Source organism: Clytia hemisphaerica, unplaced genomic scaffold (genome assembly GCF_902728285.1).
Source record: "Clytia hemisphaerica strain Z4C2 unplaced genomic scaffold, Clytia hemisphaerica genome assembly, whole genome shotgun sequence".
NCBI classification, from domain to species: domain Eukaryota; kingdom Metazoa; phylum Cnidaria; class Hydrozoa; order Leptothecata; family Clytiidae; genus Clytia; species Clytia hemisphaerica.
Window position 1 is genome coordinate 1 of NW_027103716.1, and position 16859 is coordinate 16859.

General features: G+C 37.3%; 1 protein-coding gene across 1 annotated transcript; it reads right to left on the reverse strand.

The window, feature by feature from the left end:
- Nucleotides 1-1654: 1654 nt before the first annotated feature.
- On the reverse strand, nucleotides 1655-6853 carry LOC136804240 (microtubule-associated protein 10-like). Its single transcript, XM_067060939.1, has 4 exons — nucleotides 6701-6853; nucleotides 3749-5468; nucleotides 3086-3226; nucleotides 1655-2694 (listed from the first exon to the last, which is right to left on the reverse strand). Exons 2-4 carry the CDS (start codon nucleotides 5463-5465, stop codon nucleotides 1952-1954), a joined length of 2601 nt encoding a protein of 866 aa, XP_066917040.1. The 5' UTR covers nucleotides 5466-5468; nucleotides 6701-6853; the 3' UTR covers nucleotides 1655-1951.
- Nucleotides 6854-16859: the final 10006 nt, after the last annotated feature.

Here is a 16859-nt window from a genome sequence, read left to right on the forward strand (position 1 = left end):
AATCATATAGTACCTTTCCAACGTTAGATAACTTTCTGGCATACCATGAATAATGGGTGTTGATAAAATAATGCTCAAAAACTGTCCACATATTCTTTTGAGACAGACTTTATTATCTGGCTTGACATGTCCTTGGCAGAAAATTTCATTTACCTTTAAATTAATGCCATAAAAACCGTATGGTTTTTCTATGAAATTCTGCTTACTAAAAGCTACTTAAGAGTTGACTGTGAAAAAAACCATGTTTGCTAAATCTTATCCGAACTGCAAAAATGATGCTAAACTGAAGGGGTCCATATATAGCCCCCCTCGCCTGGAAAGTAGTCGCGCGGCTGAGGTCGAAAAAAGTGGCTAGAAAATGATTTTCGTGATACACCTCTTTTCCAGGCAAAATTGCAAGGCCTGGAAATTCATGATTTTTGGGGGGGGGTCTTCAAATTAAAAAAAGACCTATATCACATATGATAGAGCTCTTTAAACTGAGCAAAAAAGTGTATTACACCAAGGTCCCAACTTCTCTAGATCAAAAGTTATGGGCCTATTTGTGGTAAAAAACTGATGGAAAACAGGGAATTTCCCCACAATCTGCATTAATTTATGCAAAACTAAACACCTTTTTGACCACAAATAGGCCCAAAAATCATGAATTTCCAGGCCTTGCAATTTTGCCTGGAAACGCAAAAAATCGCCAATCACCCGTTACTTGCAAGATAGTATCGTGGAAACTTTTTGAATTTGGTTTAAGGTTTTAAAAATCATTGATTTCTGCTTACCTTTTACGATATTTTAGTCGAGTTAGCAAGATCTTGATTTTGTTATTTAAGTCTTTGAAAATGATCGATTGAATGCGTGGCTCTGGCACCCATTCAACAAATGGTAAACTCGTTTAACGATGAGTTGCTGGTTAACCACGTGCAACGTGGCCTGTGTGTTGGGGTTCACAGGTATTGGGAACTGCAGCCCATAACGTCCCCCTGTTGTCTGGAAGAATATGGGCGTTCCGCCCCCATGAAATCATCGCCCGCCCTCCAGACGCCCATACAAAAATTGAAATTTGCGACACCCCTTGAAAATCCTGGCTACGCCCCTGGCAGGCCATCATAGTCCCCTATCAAAGTTATGCAATGCATTTACTTGCTTTAATTCAAATCATTTTGCATTTTTGTGTCAAAAAGCACCCCCACAGGTGCATTGCAGTTGCCAATTTTTGCCAAATCTACAGCAAAGAAATTTTCCTGATTTTCAGAATTTACCGAAAGTATCTTGAATATCTTTTCAAATTTCAAAAAGAACAAGACCACTATCTGCCACTATTCAGCTCGAATTCTATCAAAGATTATAGGCATTTTTTTCGAGACAAACTTCAGTACCAGGTATTAAAAAGAGCAGGGGTACCTAAGACAAATCTTCCTGAACATCAGGATTAATACCCCGTGGTGTAAAAAGCTCAAAATTTTATACTTTTGACCATTATGGACAGGCCAAGATAATTTTAAGAAAAGACTTTTCAAATAATTATACTGGTATTTTGCTGAATTTTGAGGGTTGGAAATTGTCATGACAAAGATTTTGATCTAAGGACAAATAATAATTATAATAACAATTATAATTCAAGAAATGCGGAAGATTGAAAGAAAAAGACTCATAAACCATAAATAAAAAGATTACCAATAAGTAATACCCTATTTAGGTCTTATTTGAGAAAAAATCTTGAATGAAATTCCAAAATTACCAAAATACTATTTTAAAATATATACTTCTATCAAAGACGCCACAATATGCGTTATTCAACCAATATACATTGTTTAGCACAGCATCGTGAAAAAATTTATAGTGCCATCCGCGGAATCGAGTGACGCACAATTTGATCGCGATGAAGTAGTCCATTTTCGATGTATTTTGCTGACAAAAAGTCTTCTATCAGCCAGTACTTTTGAGACAGGGATGTTTATCATTTAAAATCCAGGCTATCACCGAAACTAGAAGTTGTCTGTAAAGTATCGCTCACACCAAACGCTGTTGGTATATTGACGTTCAAAACATTCGCCTGTTGATCACCAGAAGGAGGGCGTCGATAATTCGATTTCATGGGCGAATACGCTGATTGTTTTGGCCCTTCAACCGGGCTGTCACGTGATGATTTCGACGATTGTGATAGGTTAGAATAACGGGAACTTTGACTTGAATGTCTTGTCATGTTACTATTCGTGCGAGTTTTCGATCTCAAGCTTTCCCCATCTGAAGATTTCAGCGTTCTTGAAATAGCACTCTGAGGGTGAGAGCTTTGCCGTGACGTCATGGATTGTACACTCCTTCGTGGGTCTGGCGAGAATGATTTCGCTGAAGATTGTTTTATAGTGTCGTCTATTTTCATCGGGGAAGCGCTATCCGTGTAGTTCGAAACAAGGGGCAACGAGACGCTACTTGTTCCCGAAATTGTCCCTTCACTCGCAAATGATTCGTCAGAGTAACCATTATTAAAAGATGGTTTTCTATTGGTTGTTTTCTCGTCACGTGATGTAAAAGATGAATCTTGGTTGGCTGTATTTTCCAAAATTGTGTTTTGATTGGTTACTGAAGTTGTTGACCATGTTTTGTTATCATCAAAAAGGTCGGAAGGTGAGATTGGACGTGGCTCGAAAGGGGAATGGAACCCAACTTGTGAAGCAGTTTGTTTGTTCCCTGAATTTTCTCCTAAAAGAAAATGGTTTTCAGAATTTTTTAAACACAATGAGACTCAATAGGGTCTGAAACCAAAGATAATTTAAGAACAACAGTCCAAGTGTTATAATTCCAGAAATGCTCGGGAAAAAATATCTATTTCAAAGCCCTTCTTTCAGGTGCTTGTTAAACGGCCTGTTGTCTCCGGTCTTTGTTAGGACCTAATGAATCTAAGAGACAACCGACCTACGTATGATTTGAAGTCACTCGTTTCCTTGTGTATTTTTAAATTTTTAATTTTAAGTAAGCCTAAAATCAACAAAATAAGAAAAGCATAACCTCCAATATTTTACTGGCCGTTACAAAACGTGTTATAGAGCAGTTTCAAAACATAAAAAAACACATAAAAAGCGTATTTCCATACCAGTATCAGAAGCATCTTTTTCATCAGACTGTGTCTCCTTTATTATCTCCGTCATCAACCTTTCAAGGGAAGTTTGAATGGAAGCATCAACCAACTGAGAGGTTTTTTGCGTGGTAGGAATCCCGACGTCTTTCAGTTGCTCTAGAATAAACGGGAACATAACATTGTTTCAGTCAAAGACAAAAGGATATAAAAATTGAGACTTTCTAAAACTGAGATGGAAACAGAGTTTTCATCACGAAAAAATTCACGACGTGAGATTAGATAGCTCTTCTTGAACTTCTATTCGAGTTATTAAAAACGTCAGACTCGCAAAAGAATTAGGTATGATATTGGAATATTTAAAACACCCCCTTCTCATAGACCTGATGGGACCCCTCCAACCGGAAAGATTATATTTCAATCTTTGTCCCCGCTGAAAATAATCAAATAAACAAATCCTCACTACAAAATATTAAATTTCCCATCCCCACTGAATGTTCTGACTTGAAAATAATGGAATTCAAATCCTCAGCCATAATAAATATGGAAATATCAATCACCATCGAGTTTCAGTCCGTAATTTTTACCTCCAATGACTGAAAAATCCGGGTCCGGAGAAGAATTCTGTAATACAAATGAAACATGCGAGAAAGTAAACGAGAGAGTATTACAAATCAATACCTTGAGCAGGATGAGCAGCTTCCTTCTCATCATAAACTTCTTCATATTTTTCCAAGGTGTTTAGATGGTCAATTGAATAAATATTGTTCGAATTATTGTTTAATTCTTGGTTACGGGGAATTTCTCCTTGATGTGTCATTGCATATCTTAACTTTTGTGTTCGTGTTAATCCATAAGGTAACGCTTTCTTTCTGGTCTTTAATTTCTTTTGTCTTTTTGCTTTCTCTCCTTCATAATCTCTCTTTAGTTTAGCAGTCCTCGGTATTGTAGTTTTTACCTTTGGACGGTCCAGTGGCTTTTGAGAGTTATTACGTTCATTTTTCGAATCAATAGACTTTTCTTTGGGAAAATTAACTTTTTTCTTTTGATCGTTAGGTGAAGCTATTTCCGAGACTAAAGGTTCCGATTTCGTACAATCACAATGAGTTGGTTTTGTATTTACAGTTTTTCGATTTTCCTCACCATTCAAAAATTGATTAAATTTGGCAATCTCTGACACAAGACTACATAAGATGGGCATTGATTTTTTGACGTGTTTGAAAGTCATATGCTCGCTATCAGTTTTCGTTTCAATGGAATCTGAAGGTATCTCTTTATCATTTTTGCGATATCCTTCATCGGGCGCCATTTTCATTTGATATCCACGTGTACCTTTCACCCAACGTTCGGTTACCGGTTCCTCATCCTCCGTAAAACTCGATATCTCTTCTTCCTCGTATTCTTCAAATTTCGTTTCGGTCAAATATCGAGACTTTCGTTTGATTCTCTCCTCCGATGAGATCGATACATCATCGATACGATGATTCTCGTCTGGCTGTAAATTCAAAAACAAAGGTGGCGGACGAAACATATTATCGTGTTCGGTAATGATTTCTTCATATGAAGTTTCCCTCTTGATTCGTCTAATTTTTTTCTTTTTACGGATTTGCCAAGATGTGTCTTTTGGAAATTTCCGTTCATTGACACTAATAGCTTTCGTCCCGTCTGCGGGAAAAATTTCATGCAAAGGTTCTGGTGTTTTTGATTGGCCTTTCAGTTGCGACGGTTCTTTAACTTTACGGGCTCCTGCGTTAGCATTTTCCTCTTCCAGACTCAAATTATTGAGCAAAATATTAATATGTGTGTCTTTCTTTTCTTGAACTGTGACATGCCGAAGTAGCGAGTTTCCATAGCAAGTCAATTTCAAACAAAACCTGATCGATCCGACAATGGTACCCATTAAATCGAAAAGTTGAATCTTTTCTTTCTTACTGGCAACTGCCAAAGAAACGATGCCACTTTCTCCTCTCATTTTCTCTACATCTTTAATCAAAGATAACAAGGGTAACGAAGCAACACCCAACAGTTTCGGTTGTTTCTTGGATTCATCTTTATAAATACAATCCACCAGAGTTATATATAAAGGTATCTGTTGAACTGACTTTTTCAATTTTTCGAATGACTGTTTAAATAAACATGATTTTCCTTTATTAAAACTATACCCATCAAGCGAATTTCGCAACGAGTCAAAATCCCCAGCAACACCTGTTCCAGTCAAGTCATCTGAGTTCATTTTTTGGTTTATATCGTCAATGTTCGAGAGTTCCGTATAATAAATAATAATTGTCGGATAGTCTAAAAAGCGGAAAGCAACAGCAGGAATACTGCAGTCTAATTCCAAGTTTTGGATATCTTGAATGTATAATTCCAACGAAAACAAACATTCTTCCATTGGCATTTTCTAAAAAAAATAGAAGAGAAAATGTGGAAACTAGCAAACGACGAAGCATGTTTTGTACGATTAAAATTGTATCAACATCATATTAGAAAATTGATAGTATAGGTTGCTAATTACCGTCATTTTGTATAAGATTCCCCTTTAGAGAACGCCCGCCGCCTAACTGCCTATCACCTGATGGGATTAACAAATAACGAGTGTGTAACTTGCCGCGTGAGTGACGTCAAACGCTCCATTGTTTTACCACTAATTTGTTCTTTGTTCCAGACACTCGCATGTGTTCCACTGACGGATTTTTTCCTATTTCGATTTAAAAGCCTACATACTCGGTGCGAAAGAAAAATCATGTATTTTTTTAATACATCGTTCATTAACTCGACTCAGATGACTTTGGAGTTTCGGTGAAATGGTGGCCGAATTGCCGTCACATGTTTGTCAGATAGTCCCAAGTTAGAGCAGTTGACGGTACCGTGAGAACGGGTAACTTGCATCATTGGAGGCTAAAAATTCTTCCCAAAACTCAATAAGCGGGGGGGGGGGGGGTTGGAATAAGAATGTCGGAATGATGGAAAATATTCGAAAAATTAATTAGCGGCCCCCACCCCCAGGCTATTAGGTACCCAACAGTAGGTACCCAAGAGTACCTCTACAAAACTGACTGATCAAACAAACTGGACATAGACCTTTTTTTAAAGAGGCAGTAATGTTGAATAATTATGTACTCCAGCATTAAAACAATGATACAGCCATGCATAATAACTGTATCATGCATATATTTTAAAAATTATGCATGGGCATGGCTGTATCTATCCATTGTTTTTATGCTGGAGTACATGATGATTTTCATAAGGAGTTCAACATGCCTTCCTCTTTAAAAAAGGTCTATTCCCCAAAAATCTTTAGACCAGACCAGAACATTTTTGATGAACATTGACACTCCTATAATGTGTAATCCATATTTTGGATAAATCCGGATTTATACCTTTAAAAAACCATCTTGCGCCCGCGGTGTGTGGGAATGATATGCGGGCCAGTTTGGGTTATGTTCCACACTTTCAAGTTTAAAATCCCTAAGTAGTTTGAAAAATCTCTGATCAAACCCAGGGTCGTTCACAATCACAAATATCGATGCAAATGTGAAAATAAAAACTAAAAAATTTATGGATATAGAAATAAAAATATCAGAGATATATAATCCATATAATTCAGGCATTATCCTGTAAGATGTCACTTACAATTGATTGCTCTGTTCCTCCTGTGGATGTTGTTTGTCGTCTTTAGCCTTTTGTTGCTGAGAAAAAAGGTAGATGGTGGAAAAAGTATAAAATGGGAATAATAATGGGACTACCAGACTACAAAATAGCGATTGAAAATTTTGGCGCGAAGCTAGGTCTATCCTGTTTGTTATTGTTTTGATATTTTGGTATATGACTTTTAGCAAATCAGAACATTACGTCATTAATTTGAGGGTTCAAGATGGTAACCGAAACTTCGATAAAAATTTTATAAAAACAAACTGTTTGCTGGCACATCTCTTCCATCCATCTTCTGTCTTTGTGAGCAATTTTTATTTTGAACTCCTGTGATTTGACGGCTAAGTATAACTGGCAGTATTTATAAGGGTTGGGAGAGGGTTTATATTGTATCCGATAAGGTACCTAACTAGCCGTATTGTTAGGGTGCGCACTCGTCGGGATTTTTTGCACGGAACGAGGAAGAATTTACAAAAATGAACTTTAATGCATTAGTACTTACCTTTAAATCATTCAAATCTGTTCATTCTTTTTTCAAAATCAATCAGCAATTATCAGGCAAACAAGTAAAAAAAACTGCATCCAGGTATCTATTTTTTTTCCAAAGATATTCATGTTTTTCGACGTCAAGGTGAAAACGCGACTTAGCGCTGACCACGGCACCGGAAAATTCTCGACCTACATTGAAACAAATGGCTGTCGCTATTGAGCTGGTTCATCTTTTCAATCACGGTTTTTTTAGTAAACCCAGGGTAAGATTATGCTACAATCTATCACAATGTGCTTTATTTGAAAATCTACAGGCCGTCTGTAATTTCGAAAAATAAGAAGAAATTACGATTTTTTAATAAGATTGCGGATTTTTTCATTTAAGCACCATACACCATCTGAAAGCTGAGGATTTCAGCTTTCTAGTGGTGAAATTTGTATTTAGCTATCATTTCCAGCTCATTAGCGATAAGCTAAAGTTTACTAGTCATCGGGCCGATTTTCAGACCGCACTGGCAAAACTCCCCACACCCCGCCACACGGAAGACTAGATTTCAGAGAAAATGTGGAAACTAGCAAACGACGAAGCATGTTTTGTACGATTAAAATTGTATCAACATCATATTAGAAAATTGATAGTATAGGTTGCTAATTACCGTCATTTTGTATAAGATTCCCCTTTAGAGAACGCCCGCCGCCTAACTGCCTATCACCTGATGGGATTAACAAATAACGAGTGTGTAACTTGCCGCGTGAGTGACGTCAAACGCTCCATTGTTTTACCACTAATTTGTTCTTTGTTCCAGACACTCGCATGTGTTCCACTGACGGATTTTTTCCTATTTCGATTTAAAAGCCTACATACTCGGTGCGAAAGAAAAATCATGTATTTTTTTAATACATCGTTCATTAACTCGACTCAGATGACTTTGGAGTTTCGGTGAAATGGTGGCCGAATTGCCGTCACATGTTTGTCAGATAGTCCCAAGTTAGAGCAGTTGACGGTACCGTGAGAACGGGTAACTTGCATCATTGGAGGCTAAAAATTCTTCCCAAAACTCAATAAGCGGGGGGGGGGGTTGGAATAAGAATGTCGGAATGATGGAAAATATTCGAAAAATTAATTAGCGGCCCCCACCCCCAGGCTATTAGGTACCCAACAGTAGGTACCCAAGAGTACCTCTACAAAACTGACTGATCAAACAAACTGGACATAGACCTTTTTTTAAAGAGGCAGTAATGTTGAATAATTATGTACTCCAGCATTAAAACAATGATACAGCCATGCATAATAACTGTATCATGCATATATTTTAAAAATTATGCATGGGCATGGCTGTATCTATCCATTGTTTTTATGCTGGAGTACATGATGATTTTCATAAGGAGTTCAACATGCCTTCCTCTTTAAAAAAGGTCTATTCCCCAAAATCTTTAGACCAGACCAGAACATTTTTGATGAACATTGACACTCCTATAATGTGTAATCCATATTTTGGATAAATCCGGATTTATGCCTTTAAAAAACCATCTTGCGCCCGCGGTGTGTGGGAATGATATGCGGGCCAGTTTGGGTTATGTTCCACACTTTCAAGTTTAAAATCCCTAAGTAGTTTGAAAAATCTCTGATCAAACCCAGGGTCGTTCACAATCACAAATATCGATGCAAATGTGAAAATAAAAAAAAAAAAATTATGGATATAGAAATAAAAATATCAGAGATATATAATCCATATAATTCAGGCATTATCCTGTAAGATGTCACTTACAATTGATTGCTCTGTTCCTCCTGTGGATGTTGTTTGTCGTCTTTAGCCTTTTGTTGCTGAGAAAAAAGGTAGATGGTGGAAAAAGTATAAAATGGGAATAATAATGGGACTACCAGACTACAAAATAGCGATTGAAAATTTTGGCGCGAAGCTAGGTCTATCCTGTTTGTTATTGTTTTGATATTTTGGTATATGACTTTTAGCAAATCAGAACATTACGTCATTAATTTGAGGGTTCAAGATGGTAACCGAAACTTCGATAAAAATTTTATAAAAACAAACTGTTTGCTGGCACATCTCTTCCATCCATCTTCTGTCTTTGTGAGCAATTTTTATTTTGAACTCCTGTGATTTGACGGCTAAGTATAACTGGCAGTATTTATAAGGGTTGGGAGAGGGTTTATATTGTATCCGATAAGGTACCTAACTAGCCGTATTGTTAGGGTGCGCACTCGTCGGGATTTTTTGCACGGAACGAGGAAGAATTTACAAAAATGAACTTTAATGCATTAGTACTTACCTTTAAATCATTCAAATCTGTTCATTCTTTTTTCAAAATCAATCAGCAATTATCAGGCAAACAAGTAAAAAAAACTGCATCCAGGTATCTATTTTTTTTCCAAAGATATTCATGTTTTTCGACGTCAAGGTGAAAACGCGACTTAGCGCTGACCACGGCACCGGAAAATTCTCGACCTACATTGAAACAAATGGCTGTCGCTATTGAGCTGGTTCATCTTTTCAATCACGGTTTTTTAGTAAACCCAGGGTAAGATTATGCTACAATCTATCACAATGTGCTTTATTTGAAAATCTACAGGCCGTCTGTAATTTCGAAAAATAAGAAGAAATTACGATTTTTTAATAAGATTGCGGATTTTTTCATTTAAGCACCATACACCATCTGAAAGCTGAGGATTTCAGCTTTCTAGTGGTGAAATTTGTATTTAGCTATCATTTCCAGCTCATTAGCGATAAGCTAAAGTTTACTAGTCATCGGGCCGATTTTCAGACCGCACTGGCAAAACTCCCCACACCCCGCCACACGGAAGACTAGATTTCAGAGAAAATGTGGAAACTAGCAAACGACGAAGCATGTTTTGTACGATTAAAATTGTATCAACATCATATTAGAAAATTAATAGTATAGGTTGCTAATTACCGTCATTTTGTATAAGATTCCCCTTTAGAGAACGCCCGCCGCCTAACTGCCTATCACCTGATGGGATTAACAAATAACGAGTGTGTAACTTGCCGCGTGAGTGACGTCAAACGCTCCATTGTTTTACCACTAATTTGTTCTTTGTTCCAGACACTCGCATGTGTTCCACTGACGGATTTTTTCCTATTTCGATTTAAAAGCCTACATACTCGGTGCGAAAGAAAAATCATGTATTTTTTTAATACATCGTTCATTAACTCGACTCAGATGACTTTGGAGTTTCGGTGAAATGGTGGCCGAATTGCCGTCACATGTTTGTCAGATAGTCCCAAGTTAGAGCAGTTGACGGTACCGTGAGAACGGGTAACTTGCATCATTGGAGGCTAAAAATTCTTCCCAAAACTCAATAAGCGGGGGGGGGGGGTTGGAATAAGAATGTCGGAATGATGGAAAATATTCGAAAAATTAATTAGCGGCCCCCACCCCCAGGCTATTAGGTACCCAACAGTAGGTACCCAAGAGTACCTCTACAAAACTGACTGATCAAACAAACTGGACATAGACCTTTTTTTAAAGAGGCAGTAATGTTGAATAATTATGTACTCCAGCATTAAAACAATGATACAGCCATGCATAATAACTGTATCATGCATATATTTTAAAAATTATGCATGGGCATGGCTGTATCTATCCATTGTTTTTATGCTGGAGTACATGATGATTTTCATAAGGAGTTCAACATGCCTTCCTCTTTAAAAAAGGTCTATTCCCCAAAAATCTTTAGACCAGACCAGAACATTTTTGATGAACATTGACACTCCTATAATGTGTAATCCATATTTTGGATAAATCCGGATTTATGCCTTTAAAAAACCATCTTGCGCCCGCGGTGTGTGGGAATGATATGCGGGCCAGTTTGGGTTATGTTCCACACTTTCAAGTTTAAAATCCCTAAGTAGTTTGAAAAATCTCTGATCAAACCCAGGGTCGTTCACAATCACAAATATCGATGCAAATGTGAAAATAAAAACTAAAAAATTTATGGATATAGAAATAAAAATATCAGAGATATATAATCCATATAATTCAGGCATTATCCTGTAAGATGTCACTTACAATTGATTGCTCTGTTCCTCCTGTGGATGTTGTTTGTCGTCTTTAGCCTTTTGTTGCTGAGAAAAAAGGTAGATGGTGGAAAAAGTATAAAATGGGAATAATAATGGGACTACCAGACTACAAAATAGCGATTGAAAATTTTGGCGCGAAGCTAGGTCTATCCTGTTTGTTATTGTTTTGATATTTTGGTATATGACTTTTAGCAAATCAGAACATTACGTCATTAATTTGAGGGTTCAAGATGGTAACCGAAACTTCGATAAAAATTTTATAAAAACAAACTGTTTGCTGGCACATCTCTTACGACCCTGCCTATGCCCCGGACAGTCCGGGGTTTTTTTGATGCGTGCCCGGGGTCCGTATTATTTGTTTTTGAAAGACTACCCCGGACGCCCCAGACAGCCCACGCGGTCGCTTTTTATAGAATCGCTGACCGCGCGGGCTTTTTTCTAATTCATTGAAATATTCTTCCGTGGACAAACGCCGTCTTCCAAAAGATCTTGTAATGTCCTGATTTTGGCGTTTCGTGTGTGAGGCCTGTATTTGAACCTTAAATCTCAAGCGTGGTTTGTTCAGCAATCAAATTCTAAAATCTAACCGAAAGCTGAAAAATGGATCCTGATCAGACAGAGAAAGGTAAGTAAAGTTAGTTTTTTTATTTTTAATTAATTTATTAACCTTGCCTAGTTTATAAAAAAAATCGATATACGTCCGGGGTAAATTTATGGCGCAAAAATTGGAGCCCCAGACGTAGGTCCGGGGAAAAAGTTATTTTTTTCAGACCCCAGACATTTGCCCCGGACTGTCCGGGGCATAGGCAGGGTCGTCATCTCTTCCATCCATCTTCTGTCTTTGTGAGCAATTTTTATTTTGAACTCCTGTGATTTGACGGCTAAGTATAACTGGCAGTATTTATAAGGGTTGGGAGAGGGTTTATATTGTATCCGATAAGGTACCTAACTAGCCGTATTGTTAGGGTGCGCACTCGTCGGGATTTTTTGCACGGAACGAGGAAGAATTTACAAAAATGAACTTTAATGCATTAGTACTTACCTTTAAATCATTCAAATCTGTTCATTCTTTTTTCAAAATCAATCAGCAATTATCAGGCAAACAAGTAAAAAAAACTGCATCCAGGTATCTATTTTTTTTCCAAAGATATTCATGTTTTTCGACGTCAAGGTGAAAACGCGACTTAGCGCTGACCACGGCACCGGAAAATTCTCGACCTACATTGAAACAAATGGCTGTCGCTATTGAGCTGGTTCATCTTTTCAATCACGGTTTTTTAGTAAACCCAGGGTAAGATTATGCTACAATCTATCACAATGTGCTTTATTTGAAAATCTACAGGCCGTCTGTAATTTCGAAAAATAAGAAGAAATTACGATTTTTTAATAAGATTGCGGATTTTTTCATTTAAGCACCATACACCATCTGAAAGCTGAGGATTTCAGCTTTCTAGTGGTGAAATTTGTATTTAGCTATCATTTCCAGCTCATTAGCGATAAGCTAAAGTTTACTAGTCATCGGGCCGATTTTCAGACCGCACTGGCAAAACTCCCCACACCCCGCCACACGGAAGACTAGATTTCATCCGCCATTTTTGGCGCGATTTTTGTGCTTCCGAAAATCATTTCTTGCTGGCGTGGTGTAAGGAGGCGATTCTTTGAAAAAGTGGTTTTTTTGTGTTTTGAAAATGGAATAACTTTGGGAATATTTAACCAATTCTAATAAATGACCCCTCATTTTTCTCACAAAGGTAAGGACTTTCAAATAAAATTAGTTTGGTTTCTAAAAATTGAGGGGAAAATTTTGGCCTGTCCACCCTAGTATTGTATAAGGGTTGCGAAGCGATCCAGACTCCACCTCAATTCGCAAGTTGCTGGCAAAATAAGAGACACTCTAAAAATAAGAGACACTCTAAAAATCCCTCTTCTAATAAAGCCGCTATAGAGACAGGGTCGTAAGAGCCTTAATGCCCCAAACACACCACATAATCCAAGGCGGCACAACACCCGCCGCTGCCGCGCATCGCTCTTTTGTTTTCCTTCTAGTTATTAGCTAGTGTAAATGTAGCCTGGGAATCCAAGCTCATAATTTTAGAAAAAACAAAAAATACCTCACCTCACAAAGTTCTAAAATTATAGAGCTTGGTGCAGGTAGATTAGTCTGACACAGAATGTTATAAACAGTCTGTGTGTGAACCCTTGTTGACAGACTTTCTGAACTTTGGAAACCCAGGCAAACACACATAATCAACTTACCATAAAAACTCTTTCACAAGCTCTAAAGACTTTCAAAACTACTAAAAACCACATCAAAACATCAGCCACATGTATTTAGACTTCCAGTCAACAGCCATTTTGTTTCTAAATGAATCTATGTTTTCATTTTCATTTGTTTTCCTTTTTTCTGCAAAGTCAGCTTTTTCCATAAATTATGCGCGCGCATCGAAATTATCAAAATGCGCGCGAAATTACTGCTAAGTAATACGCCGAAAGCAGGCCAATCAGGCCGAACCTGCATTGCAGGGAAAAATGTCCCTGCAGGCGAGTTACCTGCACCAAGCGTTAAACCAGCAGCAAAAATATCATAAACTAGACTGTGAAAAAAGTTTAACGCTTGGATTCCCAGGCTAGTGTAAATGGTGCCTTAATAAAATCGAACGATATTCGTCGAACGATCGAACATTTTTATTCGAATCACGAATCGTCTGTTGAAATCATCACAAAACATAAAAATAAAACAAAAACAAAAATGTACAAAGATGGCTTGTTGGTTCTTCGGCAGTTTTGATTTATTTCTTGACAAATTCGACAAATTTGATTACCTCCGTACTTCTTTATCATAGAATATCCACTTGGTTTTGCAAGGTAAGTTTCGTTCACTAAAAGAGCACTCCTCCCGCCCGCGCGACTTGCAAAAACCTCTCATTGATTGACCTTATATGATACTTGATACTTGCTGTTAAAAGTCAAGGGATGATGAAGATCCTTTCTGTCACCGTCCAAACTATTTTTTTTCAATTTAACAGCAAAATAAACATTAAAAACCGAAGAACCACTGCTTATGCGTGCCGCCCGCGCGGCAATTTGATCAACTTCAGATTCTAAGTCCGTGTTTCGGCTTCCGGTAATTTTGTTGCTGTTCACTGCTAGGGTACACCATTTTAAAACGGCATTTTTCGCAGTCCTAGCTACCAAACCGAGAAAATTTGCGTGGCTTCAAGCCAAACCATTCAAGGTCATTATGATAAAATCATCGGTTGGAAGATGTGATTTATATAGCAAATTTTATAGCAAATTTTCGCTTGGGATAGAAGTTAAAGGTACGTGCACAATATAGCAAAACTGCTTTGCTCATAAATTCGCTTCGCAATAAACCTAAACTACCTGTATTGGGCCATTCCAGAACTAGCCGTAATTGTACTAGCCGTATTGTATAAGGGTTGCGAAGCGATCCAGACTCCACCTCAATTCGCATGTTGCTAGCAAAATAAGAGACACTCTAAAAATCAAGCCGCTACATGGTGGCCACGCTCCTGGAAATTCCTGGAATATCCTGGAATTAATGTTTTCTCCTGGAAAGTCCTTGAAACTCCTGGGATTTCTTGTAATTTTTCAAAATGTCCTGGAATGTCCTGGATATTCTAAATTCTTTGAATATATTTTTTTTTCAATCGACTTTTTCCATTGGATAAAGACATCCAAAAACCTCTGGAGATGGTTGAGGTTGGTACTGGTGCAAAGCTACTTGTTCAGGCATACAAGAAAACGCGTAACCACAAAAGTGGTCTAGTTCACACATTTTATAAAGGAGCAATTTTGTTTTTGTCAAATCTCGCACACCACTTTATCGAGAAATGTCCCTTAAAGTACATGATTGTCCGATCCTCTGGTTGCTTAAATCCAAATACATTGGCAATAAGTGATAAACACGAAACAGCCAAGAATCGATTGGAAAAATTGTCGAAAAACTCACAGATCAAAAGCAGATAACCGTTAAATTATCAGATGATGCGAAAGATCAATTCGCTAAATTTCTTCGTGGAGCTATCCCACAGAATCGGGAAAAATTTGCCGAATTTTCAAAATTTGATCAACGCCTTGACACATTTTTGTGGCCTTACATATCAGAATATCCCGCGCTTCGGGAAATTTGTAACATCATCTTTTGTCTTAGCCATGGGCAATCAGCCATCGAACGAGGGTTTAAAGCCAACAAAGAGTTCATAGTAGAAAACCAGTCAGAAGAATCTTTGAAGTCGTTACGTGTAGCACATGATCACATGCTGGCTAAGGATGTAGAGGCAAAAAGTATCAAAATCACATGAGATATGATCAGGTCTGTAAAAGCCTCGAGGCAGCGTTACACCTCTGATTTGGAGAAAAAATCTAAAGTCAAATCAAAAAGTGACATACAACTTAAACGTAAATTGGTAACCGAAGAAATTAATCAGATCGCGAAAAAAAAAAGACATTTGCAGTCCAGTATTGACGAGTTGTTGAAAGATGTATGGCCCTACAAGCTCAGGATAATAAATGTTTCAAAACTCTGGAAAGGTCAAACGATCTCAGAAAAGCAGCCGCATTGAAGAAAGCAGAAATTAACGAGTTTACTAAAATGGAAGAACCCCTAATCCTTCGTAGGGATTCAATTGTTTGAGTTGATAATCTAAGTTTTTTAAAGTTGATCCAAACTTACTATGTTCGAAAAGTATTTTTGATTTGATATTTCTTTTGATATTTTGTATATTTTCTTTCGTTAGTTATACTTATATAGTTTGTTTATTTTTTTATATTTTCGTCATGAAGTTGACAGCATTTACCTTTTTTGTATTCTATAGAGTATTTTTCTAAAAATAGCATTATTTTTGCGTTGCTGTTTTTCTATCTAAAGGATTTGAAAAAACCTGTGTGGTAAAAGGCTAGCCTAGCTCTTAACGTGTCAATGCGTTTTGATAAAAATCATATGTTATAATGTGGTATTTTATGTTGTTAGTTATTTTAGGAAAACCTCTTTATTACGTAGTTGCATTCATTTGATATTTTCCTTGCTGAGATAGTAATATTTTATTTTTTTATCCTGGAAAATCCTTGATTTTTTCTGTTTAATGCTATTTTGTCCTGAAATATCCTGGAATTTGATGATCTAAAGTCCTGGAAAAAGTCGAAATTTGTCCTTGAAAGTCCTTGAAAGTCCTGGAATTTAAAAAAATAATTCTGTGGCCACCATGCGCTATTATAGAGACAGGGTCGTAAAGAGCCTTAATGCCCCAAACACACCACATAATCCACGGCGGCACAACACCCGTCGCCGCCCGCGCATCATCGCTCTTTTTTTCCTTCTAGTTATTCTAGTGTAAATGGTGCCTTAATAAAATCGAACGATATTCGTCGAACGATCGAACATTTTTATTTGAATCACGAATCGTCTGTCGATGAAATCATCAAAACATAAAAATAAAACAAAAACAAAAATGTTCAAAGATAGCTTGTTGGTTCTTGGGCAGTTTTGATTTATTTCTTGACAAATTCGACAAATTTGATTACCTCCGTACTTCTTTATCATAGAATATCCACTTGGTTTTGCAAGGTAAGTT

Coding starts and splice junctions, on each gene's coding strand:
- LOC136804240 (XM_067060939.1), bottom strand. CDS start 5,465: ATGCCAATGGAAGAATGTTTGTTTTCGTTGGAATTATACATTCAAGAT. Junction 3,227..3,748: donor AGCTGCTCATCCTGCTCAAG/GTATTGATTTGT, acceptor CGTTTATTCTAG/AGCAACTGAAAGACGTCGGG. Junction 2,695..3,085: donor AAAAGATGCTTCTGATACTG/GTATGGAAATAC, acceptor ATTTTCTTTTAG/GAGAAAATTCAGGGAACAAA.